The sequence below is a fragment of the Pleuronectes platessa genome, chromosome 12 (genome assembly GCF_947347685.1).
Source record: "Pleuronectes platessa chromosome 12, fPlePla1.1, whole genome shotgun sequence".
In the NCBI taxonomy this organism is placed as follows: domain Eukaryota; kingdom Metazoa; phylum Chordata; class Actinopteri; order Pleuronectiformes; family Pleuronectidae; genus Pleuronectes; species Pleuronectes platessa.
The window spans coordinates 18,448,510-18,465,633 of record NC_070637.1 but is presented as its reverse complement, the minus strand read 5'-3'; the positions used below and the strand labels follow the sequence as shown (position 1 = coordinate 18,465,633).

The 17,124-nt window shown below is 46.0% G+C and overlaps 1 protein-coding gene across 1 annotated transcript in view; it reads right to left on the bottom strand.

Moving 5' to 3' along the window:
* ebf3b (EBF transcription factor 3b) overlaps window positions 1–17,124 on the bottom strand; it is a 67,472-nt gene that overhangs the window by 23,588 nt on the left and 26,760 nt on the right. The window contains exons 7-8 of the mRNA XM_053436937.1: window positions 2,721–2,802; window positions 354–495 (exon numbers count right to left, since the gene is read on the bottom strand). Of these exons, the coding sequence (XP_053292912.1) occupies window positions 354–495; window positions 2,721–2,802 (224 nt within the window). The remainder of the gene's footprint in view (window positions 1–353; window positions 496–2,720; window positions 2,803–17,124) is intronic.

The following is a 17,124-nucleotide window of genomic DNA, read 5'->3' as shown; positions in this document are numbered from 1 at the left end:
CAGCGGCTTTTAGGACAAATGTAGGTGCATTAGCAGACTGGAAGTGGTTTATATTTTTTTTTAAATCACAAATCAGAGCGTTATCATCACCATCATTAGTGATATCGAAATGATTCTGAGGAATGCATTCTCTTTCCAGTCAAGAAAAAAGGCAGCAAGCATGAGAGAGGCAAAAAGCAACTTAGAAAGTTTTTTAAAAAATGAGAGTGATGTAGGAACAAAAGAGTTGAAGGAACTAGAGGCAGCTATGGTAGGCATTTGGTTTTAAAATAAAAAGTTACAAATATGGGATGTCTGAGAGGAGCTAAAAGAAAAGGAGCGTGGCAAATCATAAGATTTAAAAATGTGCCTACCATACTCCAGATAAGGAGGCGTACCTTCTGAAGGGTCGAGTCTGCGAGCCCTTCGCCCGTGCTTGGAGTTGTTGTGTACGAACATGTTGTCGGAGACAGCCAGGACGTGGCCGTCCACATTGACGGTCGTCGATACGACAACCTGCAACAAGAGTGAAGGTGAAGATTGTGATTAAGCATGTCGTAGAAGAGAAAACACACAACATGCCAGACATAGAGTTGCACAGATATCCCAACTGGTGTGCAGGGGGGTGCAGAGGAGCTTTGTGCGGTTGTGTCCAGATGCGTCTGTGCACTATCGATCCCTATTGTCAAAACCCTCGTGGAGTGGTTGTTCTCTTTGGACGTATCGCATTACAGTTACCCTGCTTCTCGGCCATTTTGTTTTTGCTTTCCAACGCTGCGCATTTGTGTACAGCTAATTGACTTTTCAATCGCTAAAATACCATTTCCGTTAAACCCACTCTACCAACTGTCGTCCTCGCGGAGTCTCGGAGTTATTGATCAGGCTCGTCCGTCTCTTTGAGGACGGAAAGGCCTCCCTTTTAAAATATTACTGGAGTCATTACCAGCTGCGCCGTATTCCATCCCCTTCACTCAACAAACATTTTACCAGGATCCGATTCCAGGCCACACTCCATATTTCATAATGCTTATTTTTGTTGTTGTTTTTTTGCGGGCCACCACATCTCCAAACAGTGAGCCGGCGTGTGAATGGCCAGAGTGTTTCAGAGCCGGAAACAGAGAGCCCCTCTCAGGTCTGCTTCGCCGGTGAGTGACCTCGGTGTAGCAGTGGAATTTAGGGGGGCGCTTTTTTTTTTTTTCTTTGGTTGGTTTGGGAAGGGTGTGTGGGGGGTGGGGGGGGGACTCGGGGGGTAGAGAAGGGGAAGTGAAAGAGCTCCATTCTTGTGAGCAGGTTCAGAGCTGGGCCAAGCTGAGGATGATGGATTGGGCCCTCTCTGGCCTCCAGCTGGTTTTTGGGGGTAATAAGTGGAGTGGAAGGCATGCAGAATACACAGCCCTGGCCAGAGAAACACCTAGGCTGGAGCATCTGGGAAATCTATCTGGAGGAAAAAACGGCTTACTAACTGCTGGACTGCAGACAACGGATGGTCGTCAGCGAAAAGGAAAAATCTGGTTGTTTTAATGTGAATGTTTTAGCTAAACAACGGAGGGGGGGGTGGAAAAAAAAGTCAGATGCTACAACTTAGTTCTGGCATTCCTTCTGACACATGGGAGCGAGAGGTGAGAGCCCCTTTGGTGGCTGTCACGCATCACTCCACATTCACCCTGAGGGGGAGATGTGCGGAGGCAGGGGAGGTCTGATGGTGGTGACATCAGGAGGGGACACCCCTGTCCTGTCTGTTTCATGTCTGGGCTTCCTCCTGGTGGAAGGAGGCCCTGGCTCGCGTGTGTCTATCACAGACGCAGCGCTGTCAGTGACGGACGCCCTCCTATAGTTTGTCAGTATCCCGATAGGACAAATCACACTAAACTCTCCCTCTCTCACCTTGACCTAGCGGGGGCCACTTGCGGTGAGAATGTCTGGGGCGGGCTGGATGGATGGTTGGATAAATGGATCAGCGCGGGGTGGAGGGGGGGGGGGGGTCAATAATTTCAAGGCTCAACTACTTGACACATTAGAAGCGAGAGGGTTAAAGAAGCAGTAAAAGTGTTCAACGGTCATGTCCTCTCAGTGTAAATCGCCGAGTTTTTGCGAGGCCCACAAGTAATGATGGTTTTCAGATGGCTTAGGACGGGTTTTCCCTGGCTGTACCGAGAAATGCGGGTGTGACTTTAAGTGTATGCATATGTGGGTAAGAATGAGTGAGGGGATATAGACAAAGCAAATACAAGCGCTGCTGGCGTGTATGTGCATGCATCCATATGTGTGTGTGTGTCCGTGTGTGTGCGTGCCGGCGCATATGTGTGTATAAGAAGGTATGCGTTTCCGCTGCCAGACAGATTCTGAGTTAACACTGTTGTTACATGTGGTTGGATCGTCCTCCCCTCTGCGCTCAGGCTCGGAAAGCTGTCAGGCACACAATTGATGGCACTCTTAAATCCTATATCCTTATTTGTGTCAGATGCTACTCCCTAATAAATATTCTGTCCAGAGCGCACAGGACAGAAAAAAAAAATCCCTCGCTTTCTCACTTTCCCCCGGTGTTTGCCTCCTTACGTGCCAATAATACAATCGTATACATATGTGAATGTGCGTTGAGCTGACTTAGTGAAGGGCAGTTGTTCATTTGTACACCTGTGTGTGTGTGTGTGTGTGTGTGTGTGTGTGTGTGTGTGTGTGTGTGTGTGTTTCTGCAATAAACAGACAGAAAAAGACAGATGTGTGAAATAGATTTCAGTCACCTGGAATCTGCGCATATCTCGTGGATTCCCTGCATTCTTCAGACAGTTCTGATTGCACTTGAGGAAGAACTTTAGGAAGAATCTGGAAGAGAGGACACAAAACAAGAGGGGGAAAAAAACACGTTAATTACACCTTTTTAAAGCTTAATTGCTATAGACAGATTATTCAAATAACATCTCCTCCACACAGTGATCCATCCACGCACTCAGTCAGAAACAAAACGTGACATTACACCGTCTCAGTTTGGGGACGTCGCGCTGCTTAATATTCCTTCAAAAATCAGGAGCATCAGTCTCTTTGTCATCTCATCCCCTCACCTGAGTTCACGGGTCTTTCGCAACACCCATCTGCCACTAACATACAGGAAGTCACTTGATATTCCACCCACCTCTTTAATCCCAGGACACCCCCTGTGCAATTAAAGTTCTCCTGTTCAATAGGGAAGCAAATGAGGCCCACCTGTGACCAGGTCTTGTTTGAAGAGCATCAGGGATAAAGGACCTAACAAGGTGAGAGCGCGCCACAAAACTTATAGTCCTGTCAGGCAATTAGGCGGACACTCCTGGGACTGCCGTATGCCACACACACACTGACACGCATACACACACCCGTGCACTTGTGGGTGGGTGAGGCAATTATGCCACAAATTACAACCTGGCTAATCGTCTCTGAACAAATGTCACGTCTGAGTGAGATCTGGGCTTGGTTAGTTTGTAAGCTGCCTTTCTCAGCCCGCTCTCTCCCAGGTCTCGCTAAATCTACCGATAAACGCCCCGGATCGAGGGCTGCACGTGAGCGCTGTGGTCTCGCAGACATGAAATAGTTAAAGAGAGGAAGATTAACAACAAGGCCCCGAAAAGAAAAATTGTCTCAGATGTTGCCTATTGTGTAAAAATCTTACACAACCACCCGGAGTAAACAATGAAATCGACTTGTTGTTTCTGCAAATTCTCCCTGAAGAATCGTGACTGATTGTTCTTTTGCTTTCTCTGATTCATTATAAATACCAGGCAGTTGTATTTATTTTTCATCACATTGCAGTAGCATTACTGTATATGCAACACTGTGGTCTCCATTGTGAGGCGAACTTGGCTCGCTGAATCACAGCAGCTCATTGGATTACCATAGATTGCACCATAGATTGCACGGCCATTTCATTCAGCTAAATACAGTGGCTTGTGTGGCCTGCCTGCGAGGACGCTCGCACAACACTTAAGACTTTCTCGTTCACCCAGTGGGATCCCGGCCAGGCCATAAATCAGAGTCTGAACTGACCCCTCTAACCCCGGCCACATTACCACATGCACTGGTCATTTGGAAGCGTTCTTCGATAGACTCCTATACCTTGGGCTCCACCGAGGGCCCAGGAGGGAGAGGAGAGGTGAGAAAAAATTTTCACTCCACATCCGAGGAGCTTTGGCTCGGACATCAATAAAAGGCGTTTTAACCCATGCCAGAATGCTGATTGCCTGTCGGTGTGCGGTGAGGCCATAAAAAACCTGACTTGTCATTAGTGCATTTCGCTTGATTGTGTTCACTGTGTTTTCGGGTTGCATCTGTTGGCTGATCATCAAAATGACCATTATGTACTCTAATTCCCTGACCCTGTTTTTATTTCCCCAAAGAGTCATAATGTAGAGCAGCAGACATCTGCGGAAAGCAGACCTGAAATACGACTTTTATTTGTCTGTCGCCTCTCATACAGATTGGGTACGGCCAGTGTGTGTGTGTGTGTGTGTGCACGTATGTCCACACACTGGGGGGGGGGGGGCGCGTGTGTGAGCCTGTGTATGTACACGCGTCGCCCATTGGTAGACAATTTACTGTATGTCAAAACAAGAGACGGAATACATTTCCCAGGCAATACGTGGACTTCATAAAAGAAAGGCATTACTCCCAGAGTTAGTCTTGTGTCTCTTCTCAGACCCTTTAAAGCTTTTACACACTGCTCCCCCACCGCAGTGAAACCAAAAGTTAAGAAACAATAAACACGAGAAGCCGAGTGCCCACGCCATCATAAAGCAGCTCCTTTATGTTTACTGTTATGAAAGCAATTAAGCGCACTTTCTCCGCGAAAAAGATAAGCTTAATTTTCATAGTCCACAACAGTGGCGGTGCTGTAGCATCCATTACATTTGAGTTGGTTAAGATTCTCCATGAGCACGGTGCAAATTGGTCCTTGGTGAAAAGGAGAGCAATTAAGACAAGGCCCCTCTCTCTCTGTTTTACTTCTTAAATATCTACAGAAGTTTGCGCTGGTGTTTTGGCACGCACGGAGACAAAAGGAGGTTGTTTAATTGTTTTTTAATGGGATATCAAGTCGTCGCTGCCATTAGATGTTGGCAATGGAGGGCAAAGGGGGATAGAGAGAAAGAATGAACTGCAATTAGGTTTGATTAAAGCTATCCTTCTCAATAATCAGCTGTTCTGACAGGACAGGGGGACCCTGGTGGCCGCTGAGATGGAGGAAGGTGTTGAGTGATATTAAGGCCAATGAAGGGGATATTAACATGGCTAATTAAAGCTCTTCCAAAGCCGGGAGAGGAGGCTCTCAGTGGACCGCACTGGATGAAATAATCGGCCCAGGCAGCTATCAGTTGGAGGAGAGAGAGGGAGAGAGAGGGGGGGAGAGAAAGGAGGGTGAGGGAGGGGTGGGGTGTAGTCCATCTGAGGGAATGGGGGAGTGGAGGGAGGGATAGTAGGAGGCGTAAAGGAAAACTATGAAGTGTGAAGAAAGACAAAGAGGAAGACATCGACAGGCATATAGAGAAAGACTTCCAGGGCAGCCGCGGAAGCCTCATTTTGACATCAACCCTTTCTGTCTGCGTGCCCGAAGTCTGCCAGTATAACTAAGACCTGACACCGGCTTTTATCTCCGACAGCTCCTCATACAGGTCCACAAATCAACGCTAAAACAATCCGGCTCATGCCCCGGTCCGTGGCAATTAATATACGATTCTGCCGTGGTACCTCCATGCTCGCCCACTGCCGAAGCTACTAATCATGCCATAATGATTTCTCTCCCTCTGGTCAAAGGGGAAATAGATTGTCTCTTTAGTAATGCAGCAGGCTCTGCGCCTTCCACTCCCTGGCTTCACAGACCCGGTAATTGAGGAGAAAAAGGCCGACTTTGGCACTTTGACTGATTTGAGGGCTGCTAGACCCTCTTATCTTTACTCTGATCATTTTAGGCTGACACTCAAAGGAAGACCCATCGCCCTAATTCTAGCTCACCCTCTCCCGTCATCAAACGGAGGGGGAACAGAAAAAAAAAGAAGAGAGAGAGAGAGAGGGAAAAAAACAAACAGACGAGGTGAGGAAGGCCCTCTCTCATTTAAATGGCCAACTTAATTGCCCGGGTTGATGTCACTCATGCATAAATGTCCATCCCTTTGATTTGAGTGAAGAGGGCAAATAAGGATAATGTTGTATTATTAGGAAGGCTCCATCGACACTGGAGGCTAGCTGGCCTGTCAAGTCCACTCCTGTTTTTATCCATTCATTTTTTGGAATTTTATTATTTTTAATGACTTGTTATAAAAGAGTTAAAAAATTGAACTTTTTGAAATACCTTCATGTGAGTGTATTTTTGTGTTCCTTAATAGCACACCTTGTTCGCATTGTACAAAAAGGGCTCCCCAACATTTGTTCAGGCCGTTACACAATACACTGACAGATGGCCACAGTATCCGTAAGAGTCAGGTATTGACAAGTCTAAGCTCCTGATTGGTGCCCCGGCACTAATGACTAGCATGCAGTGTCCACAGCCGGCAGCCATGACAGTGAGGTCATCCGTTGCGGGGCGGTGAGTATCGATCACCAACCAGCTCCAGCCCATCAGGCCCCAGCTGCTTCCCAGACTCAATGGGCCCCTGTTATAGGAGCCCTGTAAGAAACGGCTCCCAACACCAGACTACAATCTGCTGACACCAGATCTCTACGCTGAGATAGTAGTACACGGGTCAATAGCATATCGGATTTCCAAAACGCTGGGGTCTTAATGTCAAGCCTCCTGCCTCCCCTACCTACTGCTCCAGTTATTAGGCACTCCACTGAACTGCATTCAGATCCCTGTTGTGACAAGGCGGAGCAGGTAAAAAGAGAAATAGAGACACTTATAGATCTTAATCTTCCACGTACGCTTATTTATGCAACTGAGTGGGCTCGCGTATATGTGCCGGTGAAGTCCCTGGGAGGCCGAAGCCGAGCTGCCGCCCCGGCCTCTGGTTCGCCGCTGTCTTCTCTCGTCAAGCAGAGCTGTTTTTCTCGCCTTAGCCGAAGTAAACCACAGCACATTAACAATATTTGCTCTACCCCTGTACAAGCACCGAGGGACCAGACCCACAGATCCTATCACTTCTTTATCAGGGAACAAGTGCCTCCCTATCCAACCTTATTGGGTTTGGGAGATTAACCCCTTCCACTCACGGGCTCCTGCCCATTTCCTCCGAGAGCGAGCAAGGCAGATGTCACTGTGATTATTAGTGTTCGACATCAAATATCCCAACTACATGTCTGGCAGAATTTATTGAGTATTTCCGAGGCCTATATTTTGTTTTTATTTCTTTATTTTTCCAGCTGCTATTGTCATTTCATTTTGTTGTTTCATATTTCATATTTTTGTTAGCGGTGGTTGAGTGTGTGTGTGTGTGTGTGTATCGGAGGTGTCACAAATAATTCATGTGCTTCCTCTGCACCCTAAGATGTAGCTGTGTCCCTCCATTCATCCCTCTTTACCCTCTCCTCCACCATCCCCCCCTTTCTCTCTAATGGGCAGAGTGGCATTGACATTATTTCACTTGAGGATCCCTCACTCTGTCAATCCCTCTTCATTTACTCCATGGCTACAGGACTCATTATGGTATCTCTTCCTCCTCCTCCTCCTCTCTCTTGTACTCTCACTCATTCTCCTCACCTCCTGTCTCGCTCGCTCTCTCCCTCCCTCTCTCTCTCTCCGGACACTGTTAGTTTCTTACTTAAGAGAATCGCTCGTCTTCACAAATGGTTTCACGTCAAACCCACTCCTAGCTAGCCCCCACTGACTCCCTTCAGGCCTTGGCACAGGTTTACTGTAACAGATTAGACGAAGACTCTGAGCTCCTGCTAACTATCCATCACTTGCTAACGGTGGACTAAGGCTGTGTGCGTTATGCAGCTTGTAGCTCCAGCCCGCCACATACTGCATGTTTAGCCCCGAGCTTTCTCTCTGCCTCTCCCATCCCCTCACATCCAGATACTGCTGAGGCTGTGTGCTGTTGCACGCTGTTCTTTGTTTTACTCCGAATACGGCTCTTTCTCTACCAGGACTTTGAACACAATATAATAAGACACCAAACATAAATAATTCTGCGTTGTTTTGTCTCGCGCAGGCCTCGTTGTAAAGAGCGAATCAAACACGGGGGTTGCCGCTGTAGAGCCAAGCATCATCTACATCCAAACTGGAGTTCATAAATATTATTGAATCATCAGCGGCACCATAAAACTCATATGATGATGATTGCTGATAATGGCCATGACAGTCTCAACGATGTCAGTCATGAGGGCTGCTGACATTACGAAAATAATCACGTACATCAACAATACGCTTCTCGGGAATATTTACTCTGCTCGCCAGCTGGACGGCAGAGGGCTATCTCCAGGTTGTTTTTGCGCAAGTGGAGAAATATGGTGCTTTGATTACTGGTCAGCACTGGAGCTTGGGGCCTTGAGGAAATACCAGTCAGCACCTCCCTGCACTAGTGAGATGGAAGATAAGCATATGTCGGAGTTACTGGCGAGGGTGAATAGTTGTATTTAGGGTGTTGGACGTGGGGTTCCTGAAGGCCCCTGAGCTACAATGAGAGCCATAGAGCGCTGTCTCACTCCCGTGGCACCTTGGAGTGATCAGACCCAGGCAGGACGCAAAGGAACGCAGCTGCTCAGGGAAGGCCAGCAGGGGGGCTTTGACCATTTACCGACAGCCATGCTGGATCTTGCGGGCCGGTGGGGGCTTATTTGCATGTGTGTGTGTGTGTGTGTTACACGTAGGTCTGTGAGTCGGTGGTTTTGCTCTCTGTCCATGCATGCTCAAATGTATGTGTGTATTTCTACATCATATTATTACTAATGTATAATACATACATCTAAAGTGGCTGTCAGGACTGGTCAGTCATCATAAAACATGAGGCAGCCACTCTGACATGGCCGCCACATTAACGTGTTCTCAGAAGAGGGGGGGGGGGAGAAAGAGGGGAAAAGAAACACCCACTGTGGACTATCATGTAGGCGGGGGGGGGGGGGATAGAGACAGAAAGACAGAGAGCAGGTCGGTGCTTAAAGCTAACAGGTAACCTTTCTGTGCACCTAGGACAAAGGCAGGGGGAAAAAGAAAATGTCAAATTAAGAGAGGCCAGGCAGAGAGACGTGGCTGCCATATTTGTGTGAAAGCCCAGTGCTGTTGGCAGCAGAGATGGCTGCTTTCTGATTCATCTGGGGCCGTATGGCAAAGCTTTGTCAGTCTGTGCGAGGTATAAATAATTCAGGGTGAGAGATGGCAATTACAGGGCCCTGCACAACCAAAATGAATATTTTATAAGGACTAAAACTGCCCTGGAATGAATCACACACATGGAGTCACACACACACATACACACACTCTCTCTCACACACACACACACACACACACACAAGCATAAGTGAATGTGTGCACACACACACACAAAGGTAGCACATATGAACCCTTAGCATTGCTGTTGTATTGTTGACAATATAACTATTATATAAACCCCTGCATTGTGGGTTAATAATTTTTAATATGCTTGCATGTGCAGTTCCTCACAATATTTGTTTAAGGGTGAGCGAGTGTGTACGATGTCTTGTTCCGTTTTGTTATTCTACTGCGGGGGGGAAATGCATTTCATAATACATTTAACAAATAAACCCACATGTGATCTTATTTAACTATGAAGTGGACCATATGAGATCCATCAGGAGAAAATAAAATTAAAAGCAGAAAAAGAGTTGTCAAAATATAGGAAAGATTTTCACAAAAAGAAGTCCCCAGAGACTTTGGAGCTTTACTTTTGACCCTGTAAATATGGTCTTTGTGTGGGAGCAAGGAGGGTGGGGGCAAAATGCTAATGGGAAAAGATTAAACCCAAAAGCCGCCTGGAGCATTTACCTCTAAAGGGTTTTGTCTGTCAGGTTTCCTGCAAAACTCTGTCTTTATAATTCTGAGACAAAAAATAACATTGTTCCCTGGTCCTGAGGAGCGCTGTGGCTCGGTTGAATGGCCATTGTGTGCGCCAAGCTAATGATACCTTAGCTTTTGTGCGAGGGAGGCCAGGTAGGTCTGTGACATCAGCGCCACACAAGTGCCTCTCTGTCCGGATGTTTAGGGAAGGATTTCGTCCGCGGTGGGAAAACGGGTACCGAGAATAAACAGGTCCTGTTTTTGTAGGAGCTTTTTTGAACCCCTCTTACTGAGGTAGCCTGAGAAAAAAAAATGCATTCGGAAAAAAGCGCTTTTATTCTAAATCATCACTGCTCCTTTTATTAAATTATATGATTATATTATATATACTCGTCTCTGGGAGATATTCCTCTGCAGAGACTGATGTAATTTATTCCCCTTTTCTTTTTTTCTTCTTCTTCCTTTTTCTTTATTTCAGCAGTGACTAGGTAGGTGTTTTATTTGTCAGTCCAAAGGGAAGATGGCAACCCTCTGAGGGAGAGGGAGAGACCCCAAGCATGAAGACACAGATCACATGTGTTGGAAAAAAAAAGTGACAGCGAGGCAAATGCTAAGAGAAAGCTGCTTCCTTACCGAACCGCACACTGTTAGCGATACAGCTAGCTGTTGTGAAGGCAGCTGACAAACCCGTAGCGTGGCATGTCTCGCCCCGTTTGTGCGTTTTCAAAGAGTGTGATTTGCAAATAACATGAGTCTCTGGGCATAGACCGGGCATGTAAGTACGGTGAATAAAGCCCCCCCGCTCTGCCGAGGGAAACCCTGACTTGTCAGCTCAGTTCTTTGTCAGGAACCTGACAGATAAATAGACAGTGTGTTTTTGCCGCTCGCTCCTCCTGCCTTATGTACACAGGAGCGTGTGTCTGCCTCCACGTACAGGTTGACTTGCTTTAGGGGAGGTATCTGTTGAAAGACGCCCCGCCGCTTCTCGGGGCAATGACTGAAAATATTGTGGGCCACTTCAGACGGCCCCTCAAACAACAAACAATGGGGGTTGATGTGTAACCAGATAAAGCGCAGATCGAATAGCTGGGTCTAAGCACCACTACAGGGCTTATTTTTCATGCAAATTACTACTAATGAGCTTCCTGAAATCTGACTAATTATATCAAAGTGATTTCTTTAATTAGTTTGTAATAATTCCTCGCATAAACATCATAGTAAACAGATTAAGCTATATAAAAATATCAATTTGTCACACTTTATACGAGATGCTGTGTGGCGGACGCTAATCTTGCCTCTCCAAAATGCCAGAGCAAACATTTATTGAAGAATTAAATATGTACTTGGGGAATGTTTGGTAACAGTCTAGGATGTATATATTATATAAGCGTATATATCTCTATATAAATATTTTACCTATTATGCACAATAACAGCTCTAGCATAGACGGGAGAACTTAATGACTTAATTGGTGCGCAACCGTCAAGTTAATAATTCAGTATTGTAATATAAAATACAATGTATAATTCTATGATTAAAAGTTATAAATTAGCGTGTGACTATCTAAGTCAAACAGAGCTCGTGTCTTTTTTAATCCGACATCAGCGATAACGCCGCTGAGTGACTGGAAGTACTCCACGTCAAGCCCAAACACCTTTTTGAAAAATAACAGACAACTTCAGAACAGATAAGACGTTGCATTTATCTTCCACTTTGCACCTCCTGTTAATCCAACATTTTCTCAAACCCCTGAAGAGCAAAAATATCTAATATACTACAAGTCACAGGAGAACTCATACGACCACCGATCTTTCTGATACCCTCAATCTGCACTGAGATGGATTAAACATTCAATTTGTTACTCGCCAGACTACCACCTAGGTTCACCACTTACCATACAAATGGAAAACACGCTAGTAATCTATTAGCCTGCCCGGCCTGACACTGTATTATGTTGTATTTGTATTATATTTACTTCAGGGAAATTACGATTCAAGTCATATTTATCTTCATGTGGAAATGTGTGTCTAAATGGAAATCACCTATAGTGTGAGGGTGGATGCAGAGCAATACTAATGTGATCCATGAACCGTGCGATTTAGTCACCCTCTATGGATGCACTATGGGCTGATTCTACATATCAAACATGCTCTCCCCCTGTTAAAGCCCGTACCCAGGGCCCCCGATGCTGTTTGATAATTATTACGCTTACATTACAACACAAGACCTTGCCTGTGGAGCTGGAAGAGCCACCCCCCCTCCGCCCCCTTCCCCTATAAACACACACACACACACGCGCACACGCACACATGCATTCGCGCACACCCTTTGTCATATACAGTAGTAAACAGCTTCCCAGTAAGCTGTTTGCACTTCACTGCCCGCTCTAGGAAATAAAAACAAAGAGCAAATTGGGGGTTTTGCGTCTCAGTGAATAAATAAGGTTGTTTTACTCACAGAATCCATTACCTTTTAAAACATGTGCCTAATGCGTTGAGCCTTTTCATTTTACAAACAAAGCCTAAATTAGGAATTAAACACATTCGTATTTAGATAACGGCATTAGCTTTCTGACATCAATGTGGAAAAGTTGGACAGCATCCATATCGTTCCCATGCTTCCATTGTTACGTTAAATTGCAATATTAATCCTGGCTCCAACCGAGGTACTGTAGCTTTTATGCGGGCGCACTTGAATTATGCTATTGAAGTAATTGATAGTGATTCAGTCATTGAAGGTACTAATCCCATGATTCAGTTCATCTCTCTCAGTGCCATTTACCTCCAGATGTTGAGAGTTTGGAGGTAATCAATAAAGAGGGAATACAGATTGGCATTCACAATACTCCCCTTGACAAGCTCCAGCCGAATGTTTGTCAAGCAAATTAAACACACTTAGACTTTTCACCTGCTCCTACAACGACACCACATATGGCCGTGAAGTTAAAAATAAGAAACTGTGCATACATTACCATGCATAATGCACAACTCCCTCCATTTAATATGCAAATTTTGTAAAATATTACTGAATACCTTCTGTTCGGAATGAATAAATTTGAATTGCAATTAGAATAATCTTGTATAATTAATGAAAACTGTCAATTTTGGTTCCGAAGTAATTTGATTAGCATGTTGATAGGACACTTATCAAGTTCAGTAAACTGTTAGATTAAGAAGATGAAAAAAAAAAAGAAGAAAGATTCTAAGGATATTTTTCTCAACGGCTCTGACATTTTCCCTTGGCATTGTAAACAAAGACAGTAGCTGGCAAACTTCCTGAATCGAGGGGCGAGGGAGGGAGGGTGGAGAAGCAGAAAAGGGAGAACTGGAGACGAGGACAGAGATAGAGAGCCTCTCGAGATAATCTGCGAATCTCAGTCCGCAGATGAAAAGGAGTCTATCGTCGAGGCTCCTGAGTGAGCCACTCATCTCTGCCCTCTGCTCTCCAGCTAAGCTCAACTTTATGGGATTTATCTCGTGAACCATTTGTAGTTCTCACATCACATGATGAGTTAAAAACAGCACACGGCTTTTTTCTAAATGTTTCGAGGCTATAAATGTGGAGCTCTCCGCTGAAACCCGCAGACAACTGATCCCAGTCTGCAATTCATCTGAGAGTAGCTATCTATTAGCGATCAACAAATTGATGTAACGCCATTGTTGTACTGTATAAAACAGAACCATCTGCACTGTCTACAGATGAACAGAGCCGGTGACCTCCTTTCCCCCTCTCTTTCTCTGCTCATTAGCTACCCTGAACCTCTTTCTCTCCTGCTTTCAGTTTTCCAAACCCCCAAATGAGACCTAAATCGCTTGCAATACAGGTTAGCTCGAGGAAGGGGGGGGCAAACATCTGTCGCGCTAGGTACCCGCACGCAGCTCGGGGTATCTCCTGCGAGGAACTTTGGGGATGTTTAATTCATAAACGCTGTCATCCATGTAAACCTCCTGATTTCATAATGACTAACTCTTGGTGGTTTAATTAATTTAATAATGCCTTTCAGAAGCCATAAATGAAAGGGTCTCTGAAGTGGTGCATTAATTAGCCGGCGCCGACGCTAGCCCTGTCAGACTGGTGGCTGTCAAAAAGCGGGGCAAGGCGGAGGATGGGCACAGCTGCTGTCCCCGGGTCAGAGGTCATGCCAATCACGCTCCTCACCACACTTAATGACTCATAATTTGTGTCTCGTATACACATGTATTAGGGTCAACCTGTGGTCATGTCCATATTTCTCTCCCCCCCTGCTAGACTACATGGAAATAACTGGAGGGGCGACAAGCTAGTTACATTCCCAGTAATAAGCTGTGGCATGGCCACATTATGGAGCTACTTGTATTTACATGGCAACCACCCCAGAAGATGCAATCCATCAGAGCTTCGCTTCTACCTTTTAATAACGCAGATGTCGTTACCGTCTGCGTCGCTCGCTTTAATTACAAACGTTACGGCTCCGTCGCTCACAAGGTTAGAACATATAATAGATCAAACTTCATTAAAAGTCCCGGCAACTCGACGCATGAGCGCACAAAATCATCACAGAACCAAACCAGATTATATTCCAAACTAACTCCATGCATCTCATAAGGAGGTTGTTTTCCTTTTCCATATTTCATAAATATGAACCAGGGAGGTTTGTGTCTGTGCCTGTCCATTTATTACCATAAAAATCAGCTGACTGAAGTATCTCACTATCTGTGGAGGCAATTAACTGTTTTGAGAGAATGCGTAATACGGGACTTTGTAATGGTATCATTTGGAGTCAAGGCACAGATGCGCCGTGCGGAGCCATACTGTAATTAGAGAGAAACGCTGTACAGGTTTTCCACTAATTAGCAAATTATGCTGAAAATAGCATCAAGCTAATTAACAGTTATTATGGCATTTTTGAAAGTATGACTTTAATTAGCAAAGTCCTGACGCAGGCAATTTCAAACTCGTCTCCGAGAAGATGAGGGGGAAAAAAAAGGAAAAGAAAAAACATGGGGCATGATCAAGAAGATACCCAGATTATTATGATGCCATCAAAAACTAAAGGAAGGGGAGAGGAAAAAAACACAGGAGGGGGAAAAAAGAGAGACCGAGTGAGGGAAGGGAGGAGGAGGCAGAGGAGGACCGGGGGGGTAAAGCTTTTGTGTGTTGTGTCTGAATCTCCATCCAAATGAGGGGACATGTGTGCCGTGCCACGTTGCCAAGAGGAGCCCTGAGCCGTGTGCCCAGTGTCAGGTGGCAGCGGCTCACCCCTCAGCTACCAGGCGAAGACGAGAGTGAGCTCAGCTGGTGCCCACAGCCACTCACTTATTCTACTCCGCTGCACATTAAAGGAGCCCTCGAGTGGAGCCAAGCAACGCCAGCCAGCCAACCTGACAACAACACTCCTCCTCCTCCTCCTCCTCCTCCTCCTCATTTCCAACAGTTCCTCTTAGCACTTCCAGGGACCCACCTTGGACCTAATGATGGTCGCTGACAGCCGATAACCTGGAAGAATTCCGCTTCCTCGTGGTTAAATTCAAAAATACACCTCTCCATAATTTTGGAAACCCTGTGTTTTGGATGAATAATCGTTCATTAGCATCACAATTGTTGATACTAGTGAGTATCGGGGAAGTGTTTCATGAAAAATACTTTTTTTTTAAAGGGCTCTGTGGCGAACCTTTTGAAGGGAGGAAGTGTCACCAGTGGAAGTGGGGAAAAGAGTAAAAGAGGAGTGGAAGAGATGGAGGACGAGAGGAAAGAAGGAGAGGGGTGGACTGAAGGGTCTTTGAAGGCCCAGTGTGCGAGAGAGAACAGAAGTGTGCCTAGCCCCAGGCAGCCCACGGCTCAGGCCCATTAGCTAGACTGACCTTGCCCGCGCCTTTGTCTTTGTGCTCTCCTCCCGCTGCTTCCCCTTCTCAAGCATTCCCTTTTTGTTGTCTCCGAGCGAGATTGGGAAGGGGGCCATATCTTTCAGCTTTCTAAACCCCCCCCCCCCCCCCCCCCCCATACCACTCCAACACACACCCCCCCGACACACACACACACACACCCCCCACGTCTTGCCTGGAGCTCGTGCCCCAGAGGGTTCAGCGCAGTGACACCCCTAGCCGGTGGCCACCTCTGCCCTCGACGGGAACTTGGCTGGAGTGGTCAGTGCCCCGGAAGACCCCCAGAGAAAAGGCAACATATCAGGGAGCCCAAAACCGTGGTGCATGTAGGCCTCGCGAGCGTGCACCCACTCTGGGCAGCCTGCCTCTTTATTGCCTGCCTCTCATTTGAGAGGATGGAGCCTGGCTGCCAAGTTTTGACACCGCCACATATGGCCTCCTCCATCAATCGGACTAATCAAGCATCAAGGGGAGGCAGGACCAGCTTAATTGCCAGCCAGATATAGCTGCTCTCACTTGACGTGCAACCTGAAATAGAAACAGGTCTGAGGAGACATGACAGAAGATAAATGAATACGGCCATTGTTCTAGTAATTATATCAAAATGCACTTCTTTACACTTAAGGTCCTTGCGCACCAAGTCCGTATTTCTTGTACGACTTTAATTTAATCGATCAGCCGATAAATATCGTCCGACAAACAGAGATCGGACCGTTGTATTATTTTTGTCCTGTCCGAAAATTCTCAGTCGGAGATAAAATGGACTTGAGCACCGAGGAGGATTTCGTGGTCCTCTCACTTCTTGCATTAGATCCATCCAAACCTGAGAAGCCGTCAGGAACAAGGAGAATTTCATCTTCTGATCAACGAGCAGCGAAATTTAATCCCGATCGCTTCCAAGTCTATTCCAGGATGTCAGCGATCCAGGTTGAGAAGCTACCGGCTCTCAGACCACGTATCAAAAAGACGGAAAAAACAAATTTTCTGTGATCCAACTGATCCCCGACAGTTCAGACAACTCCCTGGAAGATGTTTGACAGATGCGGAAAAAACGCAGCCAATCAAACCTGTTCCGAAAACTTTAATGACTTAGGAAAGTTTTGGAGTCCTTGTGTAAACGTGAAAAATATGGACTTGGTGCACAAAGAGCTTTATTCTCCTACTATGCTCTACCAAACAGCAGCTAAGGCAATGAGTGTTCCTGCCTCGACGTGACAAATCAACACTATTGCAAATATTGCCTTAATATAGCATCATCCACTCATTAAAATGTGGATTATGTTCACATTTGTAATTTTTGATACCCCAGGACAGAGAAGTGTACAGTAAGTTTTTTTTTCCCATGCCGGCTGCAGCGCTCGGCTCCTCCAG